The sequence below is a fragment of the Zalophus californianus genome, chromosome 4 (genome assembly GCF_009762305.2).
Source record: "Zalophus californianus isolate mZalCal1 chromosome 4, mZalCal1.pri.v2, whole genome shotgun sequence".
NCBI lineage: Eukaryota > Metazoa > Chordata > Mammalia > Carnivora > Otariidae > Zalophus > Zalophus californianus.
In genome coordinates, this window is record NC_045598.1 from 18518216 (window position 1) to 18533449 (window position 15234).

General features: G+C 54.0%; 2 protein-coding genes across 2 annotated transcripts in view; one reads left to right on the forward strand and one right to left on the reverse strand.

Moving 5' to 3' along the window:
* Positions 1-8615, reverse strand: part of RUNX3 (RUNX family transcription factor 3) — a 60858-nt gene extending 52243 nt beyond the window's left edge. Inside the window, exon 1 of the mRNA XM_027569163.2 lies at positions 8209-8615. Coding sequence (XP_027424964.2) covers positions 8209-8272 — 64 coding nt within the window. The 5' untranslated portion in view covers positions 8273-8615. The remainder of the gene's footprint in view (positions 1-8208) is intronic.
* Positions 8616-12018: 3403 nt separating this feature from the next.
* LOC113926966 (integrator complex subunit 10-like) lies at positions 12019-14644 on the forward strand. The gene is given in 3 exon segments (XM_035727040.1): positions 12019-12097; positions 13052-13662; positions 13664-14644. Coding segments are annotated over 3 exon segments (1671 nt in total).
* The last annotated feature ends 590 nt before the right edge of the window (positions 14645-15234 follow it).

Sequence of the window (15234 nt, forward strand, 5' to 3'; positions counted from 1 at the left end):
CTGTGATGAAGACTTAATGGGCTCCCGGGAGCATTTATGGAAGTCCCAGAAGGCTGAAGTTCGGCATAGACCGGAAGGGCATAGACCAGAGGGGTGCTGGCCTATCTCCCTGGGGCATTTTCCAGAGGTAAACTCTTTCTGCTTTGTCACGCTTTGTCACTAGAACATCGGCTCCAGGGGGGTTGGGGTGGGGTGGGTGGGGAGGGGAGGGATCTTTGCCTTTTGTTTGCTCCTGTATCCCCAGTTCCCAGAAGAGTGTGTGGCATGCATACAGTCGATGTTCAATAAATGTCCATTGGCAGATCAGCAGCTCCAACTGGTCCGCATCACATCCCAAGCCCGGGGCATTCCAGGAAAACGGTCTCCAGATTGGGACCACAATGTAGGCCATGAGCATTTCCTGAGTACTTGCTGTATGCATGGCTCTGCCCACCCCAGGTCAGACCCTTCCTCTGCGTCCTATGGAGGTAGGGCCCAGGAGGAAGATGACAGGCATGGGGATTTGGCAAGAGGAAGAGAGGGGAGGAGTGGCCCCACGCTGCAGCCTAGGCCAGTAGGAGGCCCAGCTCAGTGTTTACAGGTTTAGAAAACACTCAATCGCCAAATAATTCGTGACAAAGCCTCCTTGCCATAATTGCACTGTGTAGCATTAACTAGGACATTTTAGTGTTTTCCTTCCAGTCTTTTTTCTAAAGCTGCCTTGTGCTCAGAGCTGGCTTCTTTTCCTCTTTGGGGAGGTATATGGCTGCCCTGTAGGGGGAACCCCTGGGCCCCTACCACCCCTAACATGGGGCTCCTCACTCCAACCTTCCTGGACCTGACACATCTTCCTAAGATAGGAGGGTGTGCAGAACCCTGGGAGGGGCTTTGCCCCCCACCCCATACTTCCACCATGGGCAGGGAGCAGGACTCAGGTCCACTGAGGTAGGACTGCAGGGAAATCCTCAGCGTGGGGGGCACTTCCTGGGGCTGTGGGGCTGTTGATGCTCAGCCACAGAGCACCCAGGGAAGTTGAGTTTCAGGCAGGGGCATGACCAAAATGAACCTTTCCTCTCCTCTCCAACCCCTTACATTTCACCCTGTTTTCCATCTGAGTTTCCCCTTCCCTTAATACCTTCTGCTTGCTCTGCACCCAGCCATCTCTCTCCTCTAAACAAAGGTGAATGCGCCTGGCTGGCTCAGGTGGTGGATCATGAGACTCTTGATCTCGGGGTCGTGAGTTTGAGCCCCATGTTGGGTGCAGAGATTATCTACATAAACAAAAACTTAAAAAATAAAATAAACAGTGGGCAGGCCAGGCGGACCCACTGGCTCCAAAGTATCATGACTATAGGGACCCAGATGGGCGCCCTGGAGTAGCTGAGTGCTCAAGGTGGAATTTTAGTCACCAGGTCACACAGTGAAGGATGTTTTGAGGGGGGCCGACTTTGGTCACCCCTGCAAATCGTAAGTTATGGGTATCCACCCTTTCCGCCCACATGTAAGTCTGAACCTTTTGCCAAAAACACTTCCCAGACGCAAAAGAAAACCCCAAAGAGGAACCTAAACCTTCATGCCGCGGTGCCGATTGGACGGGAGTGCTCAGGCTCCCACCAGCAAGCCGTTTCAAAGAATGAGCCAGCCGGCCAAGGGGAAGTGAGGGGGCCCACTGGAAACCTCCCAGGCTGGTCAGTCCTAGTTCATTCAATTGCTTGCCCATTCATCCTCCCTTTCCTCCACCCATTTAGCATGAAACCCTAGGTGGTCCTTCTCCACAAGTGTGTGTGTGTGTGTGTGTGTGTGTGTGTGTGTGTGTGTGTGTGTGTGTGTGTGTCGGGTGGGCGGGGTGAGTGAGGGTGGGGCAGGGCACTCCCCAGGCCTGAAGGGGACAGGGAGAGGACCCAGGGAGGCATCTGCGGGGGGTGGGGGGGTGTGTGGCCAGTAAGCTGGGCCTTGAGAGGAGACAGGCAGCTGTCTCACTTTCCCTGTCCCGCTCAGAGTCAGACAGGCTCTTCCTCAGGAGGCAGGGGGTGGGGGCATTAAATAGGAACAATTTCCAGCATTTATGGATGGCTTGACTCTGCACCAGACCCTGCATTAAGCACATAATATATATTCTCATTGAATCTACCCAACCAGCTTTGAATTAGCTACTGTTTGTTCTCCTCATTTTAAAGATGAGGAAACTGAGCTCAGAGAGGTGAAGCGCTTTGTCTAAGGCCACACAGCGGGGAAGTGGCAGTGCCCGGCTGCAGCCTGGGCTTGTAACCACATTTTATGTTGCCTTGTCCCCAAAGAACACTCTCTTCTCCACCACCGTCCCAGAGAGCCCTCGACAAGGGGCCTCACAGTCTCTCTATAGTCTCCTCCATGCTTACCCGTCTCTGGCCCTGAGAACATCTACCTTGGCAAGTGATAGAATTGGAGGTGCAGCGCGTGGCCCTAGCCCAGCCTGGGACAGACCGCTGAGTGAGCCCTTGCTGCCCACCAGCTCATGCATGGGGCTCCAGAACAGGTCCCGTTCACTCCGTGAAAGCTCCCTTGGAGGTCAGTGCTCCCAGACCCATCTCACAGAGGGGAAAACTGAGCTCAGAGAGGTGAATTAACGCATTGCCTACAAAACAGCACAAAGCTGGTCAGCCTGACTCCTACACTATGTGCCAGGTGGAATGTCTGTTGCTGGGTAGACAAGAAAACTTGGTTTCTTGCCGCTGAATTCGACCTGACACAAGACTAGACGCCTTTTTGGGCCTCAGTTTCCCCATCTATTTAATGAGAGGTGGCACTCTCTGTCTGCCAGCTCCAGTATTTTCCTGTATTGGCTCACTGTTTCTGGTTCTTGTAACTTCTCAAGGTACGACTGGGTCTCACTCCAACCCCAGGCCCACAATTCCCAGTCCCCTCCCTCACACGGGGTGGGTTGGGGGCTGCCTTTGGGAGGTGCTATTTCAAGGCCAGTGACAGAGGGTCTGGGCTCCACCAGGGACTAAAGCTCTTCCTCCCTCCCTCCCTCCTTCCCTCTACTTCCACCAAGTAAGGCAGGACACTCGGCACTAGGGTGAGCACCAAGGCTGGCCCTGGGACTGAGAGCTTGGAGGAGGCCAAGGCTCTTTGGTGGTTGCAGGTGGTCCCGGGGAAGCCTCCTGGCAGAGGGGGTGTTTGAGCTCCTTTTGAAGATGGGATGAGACTCCCCAGCTCCCAGGGGGCACACTCTGGGTGGTGGATTTGAGAGCGGGCCTGCAGATGAGGCGTCTCCAGGAGACGGAAATAAGGACTGGTGTTTTGGCCGCCTGGCCCTCCCCTGCCCCCAACCAAACTCTGAGCCCAGGCCTCAGTTTCCCCACCTACTGAGTAGCCTGGACTGGCTCAGAGGCAAGGCTGGGATCAGAGGATGCTGCTCTCCCCTGCCTCTCAGAGCCTTCTGGAAGGTCAGGTTTTCAGGCCCCGTTGCTCAGGGGCCTCCTTCTCCCAGCTCCCCTCCCCTGCATGAACTCCCCCACTCCCTCAGGCAACTAAGCAAGCCTCAGCTTTGATGCGGCCACCTCAAGCCTCAAGGCCCAGGCGTCAATGGGCCCTCTATGTGACCAGTGGGGCCGCTGGGGGCCGCCAGCTGCCGTAGTGGGCGTGGGTAAGGCCTGGACACACAGTCCCACTGTGTGGGGCCAGCTCATGCCCGCCCATACCCTGTGGTGGGTGGGGGGCTCCCAGGAATGCCTCCCTGGGGGGCACTTTGGACAGACAGGGTGGTCTGGGGAGACGGGTGTGTGCAGGGTGGCCTCGGGAGCCACCGTCAAAGGGGCCCAGCAGACGTGGCGCCAGGTAAGCACCACAGTGGGCGCAGGATGGCTGGCGGTCCGTCTGGTCAGCCTGTTCATCTCCCAGCGTTGACGGGGGAGGGGGAGACTGCCATGGGCACACCACTCAGGGTGACAAACCATCCTGCGGTGCCCGGGGTTTGGGACTTTCAGTGCAGAAACCAGGAGAGTCCCTTGTTGTTGGCTACTGCCCAGAGCTTAGGAAAGGACACTGACTGACTCTCTGGTCTGGGCAGCTTCCTCCGTGTCCAGTGACCTCTGAGTCAGACCATCTGGGCTAGAGCTGCCTGGCGCCATTTTGTCCAACCCCTGCCTCCACCCAAGCCTGCCTCATGCCTGAGAGGCCATTTTCCATTTCTCCCAGGCGTCTTCAGGGGAGGAGCTACCGGCCAACTACCCAACCACTGCTGAGAGACTCTTGGCTGGACCGGTGGCCCGACAGGCAGACCGACAGACCGGCTGTCCTTCAGCTCTTCCGCTCACTCTGGGCCATCCCGAGGGTGCCCAGAGTCATCTTATTCCTGTCTCTAAACCTTTGTCCCAGGCCATTCTCTCTCTTGGGATTCTTTCCCCCCTTTGTCACTTCTTCACCATGCAAGACCCAGCCTGAATGTCACTTCTCCAGGGGAATTGTTCTCCCTTTCTCCAGGTGGGCTAGTCCCCTTCGTTGAACTTCTAGACCCCCATTCTTCCCTCCTTATAACATTGATCACATCCCAGTGCAATTTTCAGTTTACTCATCTCTTTCCACACCTGACCTTGAGCTCTTCAAGGGCAGATAGGCTGACCCAGTCACCCTTGTATCCAAGATCCCAGCACAAGGCCAGGCTCATGGAAATTATAAGAATGAGGATGTTTACTGGGCATGCACTCTGTGCCAGGCACCCTGCTCATTTAATTCTCTCCAGAGCCCTGTGAGTTTGGTGTAATCATCATCCCCATTTTACTGATGGGGAAACGAGTACAGAGCGGTGAAATGACTTGCCCCAGGCTACACAGTTAGCGAGGGGCAGAGTCAGAATCCAGAGCCTGAGCTTGAATCTCCATACTCTACTCCCTGATAAGCTTTAGTGGGAATCCCGGATAAATGGAAACCTTTGCCTCCCCAGGGTCTCCTAAATCCTGCGTGTTGCAATTCAGGCCCATTTCCTCCAGTTTCTTCCCCAGAAGAGTACCCCAGTGGGGAGCACTATTGCCCGCATGGGTGCAGTTAAGGGGTGTGCTGCGAGGGGGTTGCCCCGGAGAAGGGCCTCACGGGCAGTTTAGAGCTGTGGATGGGCCCTTGGGCATCCTCAAGGCCCTTGCCTGTGTTTGTCAGTTGGGGAAACTGAGGCCCAAAGAGAGGAAGGGACTTGCCCACAGTGGTGCAGTACGTCTGAGTCAAAGCCATTAGGCCTCAACGTCTCCATTTGTCAAAGAGAGGAATAAATACGCTTTGTCTGGGGCTAGTCCCAGCAGAGGAGGAGGCAGAAGAATGGAGAATTGCTGGAGTCCCAGGGGCACCCCAGGAGACCCCGTGCCCTCTCACTCCTTCCATCTTGGTGCCTGGAACTTGGCCGTCAGTCTGCCAACTTTCTGGGTTGAGCCTTGCCCTGTTTCCTCCTCACCCTCTACTTCACGATGGGAATGGCTCTCCGCCCTCTTCCCAGACCTCTTCCTCATAGTGAACTGAGGTACCTTTAGGAATTGGGAAGCCACGTGTTTGAAAGCTCCCCAGGGTGACGTCTTGGGGTCCTGAGGACCCCGCCCCCCCCCCCCCCCCCCGCCAGCATGGCCTCCTGCTGGGGGGCTGGGGCAGTAGGCCTGGAGGTCCTGCTTGCCCTGAATTCAGGACGTCTGTGCACTGGGCTGGGAACACATGACATGTTTCCTTTCACGAACCTCCAACTAAAATGCAGCTTCTCTTTCCACAGTGATTTTGTCACCAGTTGAAATCACAGATGTTCTTCAGTGTCATGAGGGCTGTCACAGGTGATCTGGAAACACCATTTACCCTCGTCACCACCTTGTGGTGGCTGTTACTGGAGCTCCTGAGCTCTCTGCGCTCCATGTGTCACGACAGAGGCACGTGGTCACAGTCTCACCACTTGCTTTTTTTTATAGTTTGATAACCATATTTCCATAGATTTGGTTTCCTGCACAGTCCTTCAGATTTGGTTTTTTTGCACTTAAAAGTGTGATTCTGAGAAGGACTCTATAGGCTTCCTGAGGCTCCAGAAAAATCTGTGGCTCAGAACAGGTTAAGGACCCTGCATAGGGCAGTGTAGAGCCCAGGATTTTAGCACCCAGGGGTTGTATCTCTCTGGGGACAGAATTGGCGGTGGCAGCCCTGTGAATCTCGGGGGACAGATCCCCCAAGTAAGTGTGCTGTAAGCAGAACATGGGGAATGGAGCTGGGCAGGAGAGAAGGGGCCAGCCAGTGTGGACAGACGCCTCAGACCCCAGACCTGGAGCCATCCCCACGGCCCCTGGCTTACAAAGCACATCTGTGTCCCTGTCCACCAGGAATCAGCCTGCTGTGCCCAGCAGCCTCCTGTCTCTGGGCTCACACTGGGCCCAAAGCCACCAGCTCCCTTCTCGCTCAGCCTCTGCGCTGTTCTCTACCATCTCGGGCTCTGTGGCCTCAGGAACCCATCTTAGTTGGCAGCTCCTTAGTCTTGTCTCCCAAGATTCCTTTGTTTTAAGCTGTACATTTCTCCATCTTGCTCATGGAGGGAGAGACACAGATTACAAAGACCCAGCAAATGGTTTTTATAAACTCTTATTTTCTTGCCACAGACTGCCTTTAATTAGCTCTGGGGACTACAAAGGGAATAGCGTTATAATAGGAGCAGCTTGAAGGAAGGAGCCACGGCTCTCAGCTCCCAGACCTGAGGCTGTTGCTTGTCACCAGCCACAACCAGGTTTGGCGGGAGTGCATCCGCCTCAGGGATGGCAGCACCCCCCCCCCCCCCGCCCCGTCCCGTCCCGTCCCCATCTGCAGCTGTATAGCCTGCCTCAGCTTCTCTCCAGACAGGAGGAAGGGGTCCCACCTCAGATAAGCCCTTGCAGAAACCTTTAAACAATAAGCACTCAAATGCACTTTGGTCCCTGCCCAGAGCTGGCCGCCCAAGGACTGGCTCTGAGTCACTCTGTTAGCCAGCAGTGGGACGGGCCGATGGACAGAAAGGCAGACAGACAGTCAGACCAACTTCTGTATCTCAGCTGAGGAAAGGCAATGCTGACCACCTCAGCTGAGGAAAGGAAACACCAACACCTGCCCCCCCCTCCGCCACCGCCCTTGGAGTTTTAGATCCCATTCAGCCCCTCTATTCTAGAGGAGAACCTGTTTCCGTGTACAACCCCGAGGCACTGCCCTCATACACAGCCCATCCCCAGCCTCAGACGATCAGAATGTCACAGCCACAGGGGCCTCCGTTTGGGGCACAGAGAGGTTACGTTACTTGCCTAAGGCCACTGGGCAAGGTAGCTACCAACCTGGGACTCAAGCTCAGGGCCTCTGGACCCCCAGGCTCAGGTGCCACAGCCCCATCTGGACTCCTGCTGGGGGGCAAGGGAGAGGAAGGCAGCAGGGGGCTGTCTGAGGCCAGGGCTCATCAGCCCTAAGAGCCAGGCAGAGGCAGCAAGTCTCTCCCTGAGTTCCAGCCTCCATCAGAGGTTCCAAGTGGGGGATCCAGGAACCCTATCCTTTTTGAAGGACAGAGCCCAAACCTCTGGGTTGCTCTAGGCCATGAATAGAGGCAAAAGCCACCCAGAAACACTTTCTTTTCCCCTGTGGCCAAATCTGTAAACCTTCCCCAGGCCTGCTCCCCCAACGCTCAGTCAGCTTCGGTGCATCCCAGAGCTCTGCAAGTTCTCCACAAAACCCTGTAGCCTCCTTCTCCTCTCTCTGCTTCCCTCGGCCCAGGATGACTTGGAAATTCTGGGAGAGGTCCTCCGAAAGATCTCCAGGTCCTTGGCTCTTGACAGAAGCTGGCCTGGCTCTGGGAGACCTGAGTGTGTCCCGGAGCCCGCGTCTGCCTGAGCTCGGGTGGAGGGGCAGGGGCTAGGGCTGCAGGGCCCAGGAGCCCCATCAGTGAGGCAGGGAGCCTCAGTTCACAAGGATACCCTCCGTGTCCTCTCCACCCCAGGACCCTTCGAGGTCGGCCGCTGAGGTCTCGTGGCATCCATTTCCCCCACCACTTACTGTCCCCACCAACTGCGGATAAAAGTCCCACAAAAGTCCACTGCAGGAGACCACGGAGGCCACCAACCCCTCTTCCCACCTCAGGCTTTCAGGACGCAGCGGATTTAGGGAGGCAGGCCATGCACTTGAAGGCAGCCAGGGTGGTCGGTGGAGGGATGCCGTCCGGGGCCTGGCCACAGCTCCCCACCCAAAAGGATCAGCCCAGGGCCCTGGGCAGTCGTTACTCACCGCGGATGAAGGTTGGCGAGTAGGTCGGGAAGGAATCGAAGATGCTGTTCGATGCCATGGCCATGCCCCTCTCTGAGGAAGGCGAGAAATCAGACCTTCAAGGGGTTGGCTTGGGATTGACTTGGTTGGCTGTCGTTTTACTTTTCCCTAGCTACTTTTGAAAATAGAAGGGGGGGTGGTAGTGTCGCTTTTTGTTTGTTTTTTTTGTTTTGTTTTGTCTTTTTTTTTCCCCTATTGCTACGAAAAAGAAAAAAGGAAAGAACGCGAGAGTGCGTGTGTGAGTGAGAGAGAGAAAAAAAAATCCCCAAGGAAAGTAAGTTTCTGTTTGTACCCAAGAATTTGGATTCCCAGTCCCACAGGAATGTCTAGCCACAAATTTTCAACAGAAGCGTATGCAGAGTGTATCATTAGATGGCGGGAAGGGGCCAGGGCAGAGGAGCTCACAGGGCAGCCAGAGCAGAGCCAGGCCCAACATCAGCGCCACGGGGAATGAATGAATGAGGCTCACCCCCGACAGAGCCCGGGCTCCAGTGGGTGCGAGGGCGGCCCGGGGGTGGGGAGGATCAGGAGCCAACCAGCACCCGCGCAGGGCCCTGAAGGCGGCCGAGGGCCTGGCCTTGTGGTTCTGTGGTTGAGGGACCAGGCCTTCACAGTGTCAACCCAACCTCAGCTCACAGGATGCAAGAAGCCAGCTCGCGGCCTTGGCCCATTGGCTGGGCTGGGGTCACCTGGGCTGTGACGTCACAGCCTCTTAGAAGATTTTGTGGCTGCCTCTCTCTCCTTTTGGAAAAAAGAAAAAAGAGAGAGAGAGAGAGAGAGAGAGAAAGAGAAAGAGAGGGGGGAAAAAGTGATGGCTTTTATTTGTGGGGCTGGCCTCAGCACGCGGCCCGGGAGCAGAACTGAAAGCAGTTAGAGGGGGTGGTTGGGCGGTGGTTTGGATCCTGTAAGGAGACTCATTTTTAATTAAGGCCAGTGTTGGCCTGGGCGGGCTGGGAGCCCCGAGGGCTCTCACCAGACCCACCAGCGGGTGGTAGGGCTCCCCTCCGTGGCCCCCGCCCCGGGGCTGCGGCTGACACCCTGCCATGGTCCACCACTGCTGTTGCCAGGGAGAAGCGTCCACATGTGTGGCACTTCAGGGGGATTTTACGGCAGCTGGGATTAAGTACAAAGGGAAACACATGAAGTGGCATCACCCCAGTGCAGCCTGCCCACTGAGGCCTCCCTGCGAAAGCCAGCAGCAGGGCCATCCATGCCCAAGGAGCCCTCTGCGGAGCTTGGGTTCTGAGCCCTGAGCTTGGCATTCAAGGCCCTTTGTTCATTTTGCCCGCTTTCAACTCCTTGGGGTTCTCTGTTTTAGCCGAGTGTGTCTGGGCTTCCCGGCCTCCGTGGCAGTCCCCACCCCCCCACCCCCCCACTCCCAACAAACACACCCCTGCCATTACCCTTTATCGGGACACTTTTGGAATCCTTCATGTCCCAGAAGGTTCAAGGCTCAGAGGGACTCCGAAGTAGAAAAGACACGGGAAATGATTCAGTCCTACACTCTGTCCCCAGAAGCCCGGTCAGGTGGGGGCTGGGGTGGGAGGTGGAGTGTGGCGGCTTTCACGGTTTCCCTTGCAAGCTCTACTTGCCCATTTCATAGGTCAGATGCTGAGGCCCAGGATGTTGAAGTCAGCGTGTGCAAGGCCACAGAGTATTGTGAGTGGGATTAGAACACCAGCCTCTGATTTACTAGCCTGGTCTCAGCCGTAATCCCACAGCACCCTGCAGTGCCCTCTGGGCTCAGTCCTGAGACTTCAGGAAGCCCTCTGCCACCTGGGCACTGCCCTCTGGCCTCTCCCAGGGAGCCTGAGCTTGGAGCCAGGCCCTGGAAACCATCCTCACACTCGTGGTGGTCTCTGAAGGCCAACAGGGAGCAGGAGGGGCATCCAGGAGGAGGAGGGGCTGGTCCACAGCCCCACAGAGCCTGGTTCCTGCCCACAGCCACACTGGTCACCAGGGAACAGTACGCCCTTGGAAACTCGCTGCCTGGGTCTCCTGGGGAGCCCCGTGAAGGCTCAGTCTTTTGTTCCTCAATGGCGAGTGGGTGGTGGTAGCGGTGGTGGGTTGTCATTTGTCCAGGGAGGAAGCAGGTTTATGGTAAAAGCCACAGGGTTCTGGAGTCAGATTTGAGTTCCACTCTCAGCTCTGCTGAATCCCAGCTGCAAAACCTGGGGTAAGTCACTTCCCCTCTCTGGACCTCAGTTTCCTTCCCTGTCAAATGGGGATAACACATTTCTCGCAGGGACAGGCAACCGGGTGAGGGCACCATAGACATTGTTTCCTTGCCAGAGTCTCCGTGACGCAGTCTGGGGTCTGTTATGAGTAGGCACAGGTAGAGAAGCGTCGGTCACATAGGAGGACAGACGGCCCCCATTGTGAGCCAATCAGCTGGCCCGGCCTGGGCAGGGCTGTTTGAGTCAGTGGAGCATGGAGCCTGCCAAGGGGCCCAGGCCTCCTGGTTACATTTGGAACATTTTGGAGTCTGCCACATTGTGAAACAGATCAGAGACAGACATGGCAGGAAAGACCCTCTTTAACAGAAGTGGAAACTGAAGTCCCCCGAGGGGCAGAGACTCCCCCAAGCTCACCCAGTGAGTCAGTGGAACCCTGGCCCCCTGCTTCGCAGCCCAGGAGTTGTTTCCGATCTACTAACACCACCTCCAGTTTCAAACAGCCCACCCTAACATGCTTCGCTGTTTTTTCCATGTGTAAAAGTGGGTCCCCCTATAGCAATCTGTAACTTGGTCACCCTGAGGGATTTCCCCTTCCCCGGGAAGCTGAGTCTAGGCCCAGGAACAGGAGGAGGTGCAGAAGGCTGTGTTGGGCCCAGGGGCACATCTGCCCAGCGGGTGGTTTACTGTGTTCCTGGGTGCCTGGTTTGGTCCATCCCTAAAGAGGCTTATCATCTCCACATGCCCCCTTGGAAGCCCGAATGCCAGCCTGAATGAACCCCTGGAGGCTGCTGGGGAAGCAGAAAGAACATTCCTGAGGCTTGCCTTTGGAATATTCCTGAAGCCGTGAGACTGTGGGCCAGAGGCTATTTTTGTGAGCCTGCTTCCTTGCCTGTAAGATGGGGCTAATTGCAGCGCCCGCTTCTCACCATTGCACAAAGGATTAAATGAGAAAATATTGGGAGTGCACCTGGCACATAGGAGCTGCCCAGTTCCTGGAATTCCCTTCCTTTAGCTCCAACTGTGCACTCTCCCAGCATGCAGCGCGCGGCCGTGTTTCCTCTTGTTCTCCACTGAAAAAAACATCTGAGGCCTCCGAACCAATCAGCTCAGGTTAATCTAGAAATTTGGTGGAGGAAGGGAATCATTAAAAAATAGTATTTATGTGCCATAAACCCTTTATTTTAACTTTAATCGTATAAATGTGCATTAAATGGTCTTCGTCTTGGTCTTCTGGCTTAAGCCAGCCCAGCAGGCACCTCCTACAATTTCCAGCTTAGACTTCTTTGAAGTGGAATGTGAGTGTCAAGATGCCTACGAAGAAATCCGCATCCAGTAGCATCTAGAGTTTACTATTTTCCCCAATCTTTTACCATGTCCCACCCCTACCAAATTCAATTTATTCTTAGCAACTTGCCTTTGCCAAGTCTTTCCAAGGTGTTCAACCTAGTTTCCTAGAAAGAGTCACTCCTGTTTTGCATCGTATCATTGATAACATTGCCTTGCTATCAGTGAGGGTCCAATCAGGAAAACAGAAGCTCCTTTGAGTATTGGAAACAGAGGAAAGTTAATTGGGGGGTTATTGGCAACACGGGTGATGGAAGAGCTGAGAAGCCAAACCGTGGTGGTGAGGAGCCCCAAGATCGGCCACAGCAGGAAGCCACTGCCACCCTTCGGCAAGAGAGATGAAGGGAGAGGCGGTGTTGCCAGCACACCCTCCCCCACCTGCGGAAGCAGAGCGTGGTACAACAGAGTAGAATTTGTTGGAGCCACAGAGGAGACTCAGCCACTGTGGCAATGCCCCCCCTAGACAAATATCAAAGGGGCTCTCTCTTCCTCCCATCCTTTAACCTCCTCCCAGTACCTCCTATCTGTGGAGTGGAGCCAGAACCAGCTGACTTAATGGAATCAGAGCCCTGCATTATAGAGCCTAGTGGGGGAAGGGGGTAGAATGGATCTGAGGGCAAAATGGCCCTAGCCTGGAATAATATCCAATGACATTTTGTAATCATGAAAACCCAACTGGCATAAATGGTTTTGAGAACAAACCCAACTGATGTTTGGCAAGTCGACAGCTCAGTGGGTTGGTGAGAGCAGAAGGTGTGGATTCCAGCAAGGGCTCTGCTAGCCAAAGGGATCGATTGACGTATAACAGCAGAAATGCCGCTGAACTGCATGAGCTGGTTACACGGAGATTAGTTACGAAAGTACCTACTATGAATGGTGATAAAATCTGTCTTCTCAAGCTGTGTGCAGAGCTGAAACTTTCACTATAACCTTGGGCTACAGTGACTGGGGAGTGATGCCACCAATCAGGAGCACTGGCTGCCTGGCCATCTAGGAACTTTAGAAAGAGGGCACACCCTTGCACCCACGGCGCCTTCCCAATATCCTGCAGGATAGGGGTGGCTCTCTTTGATTTTCTGATGAGGAAAAAACCAGTCCCAGGGATTACCCCCAAGTTCTAGCCTCTAGGAGTCAGCTTGGATGAAATAGGCAGCGGGATTGAGGCAGGCACTGGCCTTAGATTTCAAATTCTGGTCTTCCACCAGCAAATCACAGTGCTGGGCTCAAGGAAGGTGCTGGAGTGTGATACCTGCTGCAGGCTGCCAAGGGCTCTCCACCTTCAGGCCTCCTGCACAGAGACATTGTCCTTCCTCTAATAATTAACAACCATGGTGTCCGATTGCCTGCCAATTTATTATATAAGTACTTGAACAAAGCAGCTGAATTTTATATCAATTATGTCACTAGGTCTACTCAAATAGAGAGTCAGCATCAAGGTACCCAAGAAGCATCTGATTTAACGTCACCTAGCAAACGGAGCTCTCAGAAGTACATGATAGAAGGGCTGACTGAAAAATCGTCTCAGATTGTGGACCCTTGGGAGAGGTTGTTTAAGATTTTAAATGTTGTTGGAAGAAGAAACTGTGGTGATATTTTGCATAGAATGAAGGATCTCTGCAGATACATGAACAACTTGGATAACGAAGCTCATGCAAAATATAAAAACCAAGTGGTTTATTCCACTATGTTGGTCTTCTTTAAGAATGCATTCCAGTATGTCAACAGCATACAACCATCTCTATCCCAAGGTCCTAATGCCCCAAGCCAAGTTCCACTGGTTCTTCTTGAGGATGTATCAAATGTGTATGGTGATGTAGAAATTGATCGTAACAAACAAGTACATAAAAAGAGGAAACTAGCTGAGGGAAGAGAAAAAACCATGAGTTCAGACGAACGAAGACTGTTCAGCAAAAGGAAGGAATCGTCACATCGTAGTCAATAAAGCAGAGCTTGCTAACTCCATTGAAGTGCTCGAGAGCTTTAAGCTAGCCAGGGAGAGCTGGGAGTCGCTCTACTCCCTGGAATTCCTTGACAAGGAATTTACAAGAATTTGTTTGGCCTGGAAGACAGATACTTGGCTTTGGTTAAGAATCTTCCTCACTGATATGATCATCTATCAGGGTCAATATAAAAAAGCAATAGCCAGCCTGCATCATCTAGCAGCTCTCCAGGGGTCGCTTCCTCAGCCGCAGATCACAGGACAGGGGACCCTGGAGCATCAGAGGGCGCTCATCCAGCTAGCGACCTGCCACTTTTCTCTAGGGGAGTACAGAATGACATGTGAACAAGTCCTTGATTTGATGTGCTACATGATACTCCCCATTCAAGATGGAGGCAGATCACAGGAGGAACCCTCAAAAATAAAACCCAAATTTAGAAAAGGTTCAGATCTGAAGTTGCTGCCTTGTACCGGCAAGGCTATCATGCCGTTCTGCCTGCCTCTAATGCTGGCTTGCTTTAAGCTCCGAGCTTTCGTGGACAGCAGGGACGACATGGCGCTGGGCCACGTGATTGTCTTGCTTCAGCAAGAGTGGCCACGGGGAGAGAATCTTTTCTTGAAAGCTGTCAGTAAGATTTGCCAACAAGGAAATTTCCAATATGAGAATTTTTTCAACTATGTTACAAATACCGATACGCTGGAGGAATTCGCCTACTTAAGGACTCAGGAAGGTGGGAAAATTCATCTGGAATTACTGCCCAATCAAGGAAGGCTGATCAAGCACCACACGGTCACTCGGGGCATCACCAAGGGCGTGAAGGAGGACTTCCACCTGGCCATGGAGCGCCGGGTGTCCCGCTGTGGTGAGAACCTGATGGTCGTGCTGCACAGGTTCTGCATCAGCGAGAAGATCTTGCTCCTTCAGACTCTGGCCTGACCGGAGCCCTTTCCGCCAGAGGAAAGGCAGCTCCGAGCCGTGGGATTTTTTGTGAAGACATAAAGCATTCATAAATGTTGCCGTTACCGCTCTTAGAAAGAAGAAAACCTTCTGAGTTCCAACTCCTTGGTTGCTTAAAAGTAGTTCCCAAGAGCCTGAGACGCTATTTCTATTTTTCAGAGTCATTTTTTGTAATTTTTGTAAAACAAAAGAACCTTTTATTTTGTAAATAAAAATCATCCTAAGTTTGGGGCTTTAAAAAAAAAAAAAGATAAGGTTCCCCTGCGCCTCTCCCCCAACTCCTTCCAACAGTCAGCCGGGTCTACACCCTGCTCTAGCGTAGACCCATGTTCAGGGTAGAAGATGCGGCCTGCAGGCCACGCAGCCCACCCAGGGGCCAGGACACCCAGGCCAAGGCCAAGGATCGGTAGCTAAGAACCTACCACTCAGGACGCACGGGCCGAGAGCTTTATGCACAGTGTCTCCAATGGTGGCCTCTCAGACCACCAACCATGCCCAGTTTCCAGGGGGCAGTCAGAGAGGTGAGGAGACCTGCCCACGGTCACCCACTTCGCAGGTGGAGGAAGCAG